This window comes from Canis lupus, chromosome 15 (assembly GCF_003254725.2).
Source record: "Canis lupus dingo isolate Sandy chromosome 15, ASM325472v2, whole genome shotgun sequence".
NCBI classification, from domain to species: domain Eukaryota; kingdom Metazoa; phylum Chordata; class Mammalia; order Carnivora; family Canidae; genus Canis; species Canis lupus.
Window position 1 is genome coordinate 43,901,501 of NC_064257.1, and position 6,000 is coordinate 43,907,500.

General features: G+C 43.8%; 1 protein-coding gene across 9 annotated transcripts in view; it reads right to left on the reverse strand.

Annotated features, from left to right (window-relative positions):
• Nucleotides 1-5,796, reverse strand: part of OTUD4 (OTU deubiquitinase 4) — a 45,239-nt gene extending 39,443 nt beyond the window's left edge. For 2 of the 9 annotated variants that reach the window (XM_025438709.3, XM_025438707.3), the window contains exons 1-2: nucleotides 5,526-5,796; nucleotides 310-393 (exon numbers count right to left, since the gene is read on the reverse strand). In XM_025438709.3, coding sequence (XP_025294494.1) covers nucleotides 310-393; nucleotides 5,526-5,684 — 243 coding nt within the window. In that variant the 5' untranslated portion in view covers nucleotides 5,685-5,796. Of the gene's footprint in view, nucleotides 1-309; nucleotides 394-5,288; nucleotides 5,467-5,525 lie in introns of those variants that run through there. The other 7 variants (XM_025438714.3, XM_025438710.3, XM_025438708.3 and 4 more) reach the window with 6 other exon arrangements.
• Between the last annotated feature and the right edge of the window lie 204 nt (nucleotides 5,797-6,000).

The following is a 6,000-nucleotide window of genomic DNA, read 5'->3' on the forward strand; positions in this document are numbered from 1 at the left end:
AATCCCCTGACCATGACAAAGCTCACTCTTAACATGCAAGATTCTCTCCTCTCCAAGTCATCCTTCCATCTTCCACAGCTCAGTCTCTTAACTATCAGAGCTTTCTCAATGTCTAAAGAAATGAAAATCACAATACAGCCTAAAAATACAATTGAATATAACTGGATTTAAATTCAATAAGGCAGTTATTTTTAAGTTCTTTTTTTCATAACCTGATTAAGATCTAGCCTGTGAAACTCCTACTAGACCACTTCCAAAGGTTGAAATGTAAACTCAAGACACCATTCCATGTTTAAAATTATAAATTACCGCTTCAAATTTCTCTCTGTTCTCTCGAAGATAGTGAATACAAGCCATTCTGACTTCCACATGGCGAGACTGAGAGTGCAACACCTGAAAAGGAAAAGCAACACAGCTATTACACATTTTGTTAAGAGAGGATTTAAGTTACAAGCTAGCACTTTCACACCCTACATAACCTCATAACAGATATGGGTCTCTCCCCATTTGCTGTTCAGTAATTTCTTTTTTTTTTTTTTTTAAAGATTTTATTTATTTATTCATGAGAGATACAGAGAGAGAGAGAGAGAGAGAGGCAAATGAAGAAGCAGGCTCCATGCAAGGAGCCTGATATGGGACTCGATCCCAGGACTCCAGATCACACCCTGGGCCGCAGGCAGGTGCTAATCCGCTGAGCCACCCAGGGATCTCCCACTGTTCAGTAATTTCTAAATCTTTATTCATTCTCACCTCTTCCTCTACCCAGAGGACATAACACACAATCAGGGTTACTCCTTAAGTCATTTTATGAAAAGCTTATTACCATTTCTCCTTTAGGTCACTCCTGTGAGGAAATCTTTGTAAACTTAACGTGCTTTTCCTCTCCTGACCAACCCTCTTATAGCTTTCCTCTTCACAAAGCAGACTAACAGAATCCCTGCTACATAGTGCTTAGCTTCATCCTATGCTTGTTGGAAAAGAGAGTAGGCAACTTCAACAGGAATCCTCTTTAGGACATTAAGTCTGTAAGAATAATCATCTGGCTCCCTGCATGGGGCCTGCTTCTCCCTCTGCCTATGTCGCTGCATCTCTCTGTGTCTCTCATGAATAAATAAAATCTTTAAAAAAAAAAAAAAAAAGGCAAGCCTGGAAGAATTAGATTTTTTTCCCAATAATTTGGAATTACTTGCCTATTGTAGAAATTTAAGTCCACTAGGGGTTTCAGAAAAATTAAAGTACTCATTCTCAAATCCTTAGGTGTCAGGCTTACGCAACTCAAAACAGCCAAGTGAGCAGCACATACGATGCAAACATGTTGCTATGTGCTGTCAGCCCAATAGCCTTGAAATTTGCTCTTAGGCCCAAAAATCTTTTATTTTTAAGTAGGCTCCATGCCCAAGAGGGGGCTTGAACTCACAACCCTGAGACCAACAGCCATGTACTCTACCAACAGCCAGCCAAGAGCCCTGGCCTAAAAGCTTAAAGCACCAACTGAAATAAGCCACACTACAAAGATGATCCAATTCTCTCCTTTTGTAGCCTTTGTATTCTTGTTAAACTACTTCAACATAAGGATAACTTCTTAGCATTTTGTCTCTTAATAAAATGCTGAAGCTTTGGTTTGAAACAACCTAGTATTATCAAATGCTTCAGAACCCTTTTTGGCTAGCCTCCAACATTTTATCATGCTTAAAAGATTGAAATTATTTTCTATTAGTGAGTATCTCAAATGAAGGTGCTCTTGGTATCCCTAAAGGATCAGGGGTGGGGAGAACAAACCCTGAAACATTTAAAATAACCACGTCAAACTCCTAATAAGGCTCTTGAGAAATTATGTCAATATAAAGAGCTACAAGTCTGGGCAGCCCAGGTGGTTCAACAGTTTAGCACCGCCTTCAGCCCAGGGTGTGATCCTGGAGACCCGGGATCGAGTCCCATGTCAGACTCCTTGCATGGAGTCAGCTTCTCTTTCTGCCTGTGTCTCTCATGAATAAATAAATAAAATTTAAAAAAATAAAAATAAAATAAAATACAATAAATTTTAAAAAAAGAGAATTACAGGTCCTGGGACGCCTGTGGCTCAGGAGTTGAGCATCTGCCTTTGGCTCAGGGCATGATCCCAGGGTCCTGGGATCGAGTCCCATATTGGGCTCTTCACAGGGAGCCTGCTTCTCCCTCTGCTAAGTCTCTACCTCTCTGTCTCTGATGAATAAATAAAATCTTATAAAAAAAAAAAAAAGTTACAGGTCCAAATAAGTGATTCCTCCTCATGTGGAAGGTGAGCAGAGAATTCAGGAAAAGGGAGGCTCCTGCTGCACATTTTACAGGTCTCTATGGGTAACAGCCAAGGTTCATTTATACTTAAGAGTACTAGAGAGATGCCTGGGTGGCTCTCAGTTAAGCATCCAACTCTTGGTTTCAGCACAGGTCATGATCTTTGATCTCAGGGTCATAAAACAGAGGTCCACACTAGAGCCTGCTTGAGATTTTCCGCCCTTTCCCTCCCCTCTGCCCCTTCCCAGGCTTGTACTCTCCCCGCCCTTCCCCCTCCTTCCCCAACTTTCTCTAACATAAATAAAATCTTTATACTCACAGAACCAGAGGCACAACTGTCTGGTCAGCAAATTATGTCATTACATTAAGATACCCTAAAGATGTACTAACTAAGAGTAGCAATGAGTTTGTTTTCAGTGTTCTGGTTTACAGCTTAATCGAGTGTGTACCTACATTGCTATCTTGGAAAATATTTAAAAGTGTACTTATATATCCTAAGCTTTCAGCCCTGGAAGAAATGCCCATATATAAAAATAACCACCACAGTATTTTTGCCAATTCAACAAATGACATTTAGCAACATTTCTTCCACAGGAGCAATTTTAGACACTACTATGAATCAAGGTATTATTACTTTGAGTAAATCAGTATCGTCTGATAGGTCTTTCCTGCCATTGGCAGACAAACTGAAGATAGTCTTTAAGCCATTTACCTAGCAACAGGTGGCAGCCATAACTGAATAAAGCTTATTTTCCATCAAAAACAATGACAATCGTATCTTTTTTTTTCTCCTCTTTTAAAAGATCTTATTAGCAAACAAAATCTGAGCCTGTCTCTCAGAAGCAAAATTCTCAGCAACTTCCATAAATTGAAGGGTGCTGAAGCTTTACAAAGCCAAGCACTGCAAGGGACAGTTAAATGACAACTGTTAAAAAGTGTAACTTTGTGCAAGTTCAAGGACACTAAGAAGGCAAACGGTAAGACAAATATCTCTGCAAATTATTATAGATGTGAAAATAACCTAGAAAATGGTAGACTTTCAGATCTTAACTTGGGACAAGATAGTGATAAACACCGGGAAAGACCAAGTGACACACTGCTTTAGCAAATCCTCTAAAAGCGTCCTATTTTTAGCTCCATGGTCACAGAGCTGATTCAGGTCAGGCCTTCTGCAGGCCCAAGTCCAGAAGTGTAAAAAGGGAAGGGCCTATTTAATCAGGTAAGTTGGAGGAAAAGACTACCCCTAATTTAAGTCTCTACCCCACCTTATCTCCCAAAGACTGCCATTTAGATTCTGGCTCCTTCTTAAAAACAAAAAAATTATTTAGGTATTACTGGAAAAGCTGTCGCCAAAAAAGTAAATCCTCTGTACATATTTTTACAGAGCACACCCTTTAAGCCTGAGGTTGGTGTTACTTCCCTCCCCACCCCATGAAGGCTACACCCTTAGTCCACGTCTACTGAAGAAACAAGTTTCCCTCAAAACTCATGGTATTAAGCTTTCTAAGCTTAATATACTAAAAATCATAGTCACATAATTAGAAGGGGATGTTTTCTTATGCCTGATTTAAATCCTAGAGACAATAAAATGTGTTATCTGACGTGAGGAAAGAGTCCTTAATGATACTAGTTTTTGCCCCTTTCTACTTAAAAACAGAAATCCTCCTTCAATAAGAGGTTTCTGTATAATCCAGTTTGCCAGTTATGGCACAGGATACTGATATCAGACACACTTTTCTACTTCAGTAGGAATCAGGATCTGGATAATCCAATACCAAATGAGCACCATACTTCCCTTATTTCCATTCGTTTCCACCTCCTTCCTTACCAAATTCTTGCTAGAGCTAACACTGTGTGTAAAATAAGGCCTGAATTCACTTCCACTCCTTCCTTCTGCTTCCGGAGGTGCTGAGGAGTCCAGGGAGGCTGAGGCAGAAGCAGCAGGACAGATGGAGATCCGAAAAATTCACAAATGGACAGACTGTTTATCCACTAATAGTAAAGGGTGGGGTGGGAGTGTGTGAACATACCCCACAGCACTGGAGCATCCTAAATCTCTAAAAATGAGGGCAATCTAATGAACTGAAAAACAGCTGGATTTGAGGAGTTTTACAAAGAACTGTATGACAATGCCTGCGATATAATGCAAAGCTTAAGTAGTTAAGTCAATTTTATTTGAAAAAAAGATTTTGATACCGACGTGAAAACAAGGGCCTCTGGAAAATAAATGGCTGCTCTTGAGAAAAACCAAAACAAAAACAAAAACGGAGGAGTCTGAAGATGTTAAGTAAAACATTTACTCACAAACAAATTTTGAAAAAGTAGTTAGCATTCAAAATAGGGGAGAAAAACAGAATCGTAACAACTCCACGGGAGGGGAAGAGAAGAGAGGAACAGATCTTAAGCTGAAGGAAAGCAAACCGTGAAAGGTATGAAATATACACCAGGGCAGTAACGTGAAACTTTTATCCAACTATTTCAGCAGCTATTTTTCAATATAGGATGGGTTTTGGTATTGCATACCAACTACACAGTGTTATATAACACGGAAAAAAAAAAAGAATCTCTAATGAAAGAAAAAAAAATCTTCCTGTTAGAAAGTCGTGTTGACCATTAGCAAGTAAAAATTCGGTCAAAAGCCTAGAGAATCCCCAACACCAAAACAGACTCTTAAGAAGTAAAGTACTTTTAGTAAACCTTGCAGAGCGTAACAAAGAGTAGCATCTACTCAAAGACAATTCTTTCAAAATATTCTATATTTTTTTAAGAAACTGCCTTTCCCAAACTGCATATTTCTCCGCTCGATTCAAGTGGACATGGACGGGCTAGCCTCCCCCACATTCCAAAGTCCAGTAGCTGAAAAAAAACAAGGCTCTGCGAGTAACGCCTGGTGCACCACCTCCTCTAGTAAACATCTGGTTTACTGGCGTGAACGCTGCGCTTATAAAACCGAGAGAAGGTGAATGCGGAACAGAGTGGAAGAATATTTCGCCAAGTGCCGGGCAATCACCAACCGTACACGCGCTCAACAGGCCTCACAGGTTGTCCTCATTACCTCTTCACCCGGAGGGGACGACACCCAGTTAATTTACGGGTTTTCAAGTTTCGATTTGCAGCTCCCAGACCCAGGGCAGCGTCCCGCTCCTGCGTTACAATGGGCCGCGGTGACGACAGCCGGGCCACGCGCTGCCCCAGACGTGGGCGGCCCGCACCGCAGCCCGCAGCCCGCCCCCCCCCCCCCCGCCCCTTACCTGCTCCGCCACGGCCCGGAACAGGCACGACCCGTCCTTGGCGACCAGTTTCCGATACAAGCCCAGTTTCCGCAGATAGGCGTCCATGGGCGTCGCGTCCTCGCGGGGCCCCGCGCCGCCCCGGTCCACGCCGTCGGGAGTGCCGACGGCCGCCTCCATGTTGCGGGTCCTACCGCAGGCCAGGCGCGGCGCGGGCTAGCCCCACATGGCCGCGCCGCCGGCTCCTCGACGCCCCGGCCTACGACGGGCGGCGGCTCGGGCTCGGGCTCGGGCTCGGGCTCGGGCTCGGCGGGCGGCGGCAGGCGGCGGCGGCCCGAGGCGGCGGGCGGCGCTCCCCGCGCGCATAGGGGAGCCCTGCCTAATGCATGGCTGTGCGCACGCGGCCGCCTCCCGGGAGACCACGCGCCCGGCGGCAACGGGAGGCAAACCAGAGAACCCCAACCCCGAGCGTGAGGAGTCGCTGCCCGGCGGCCTC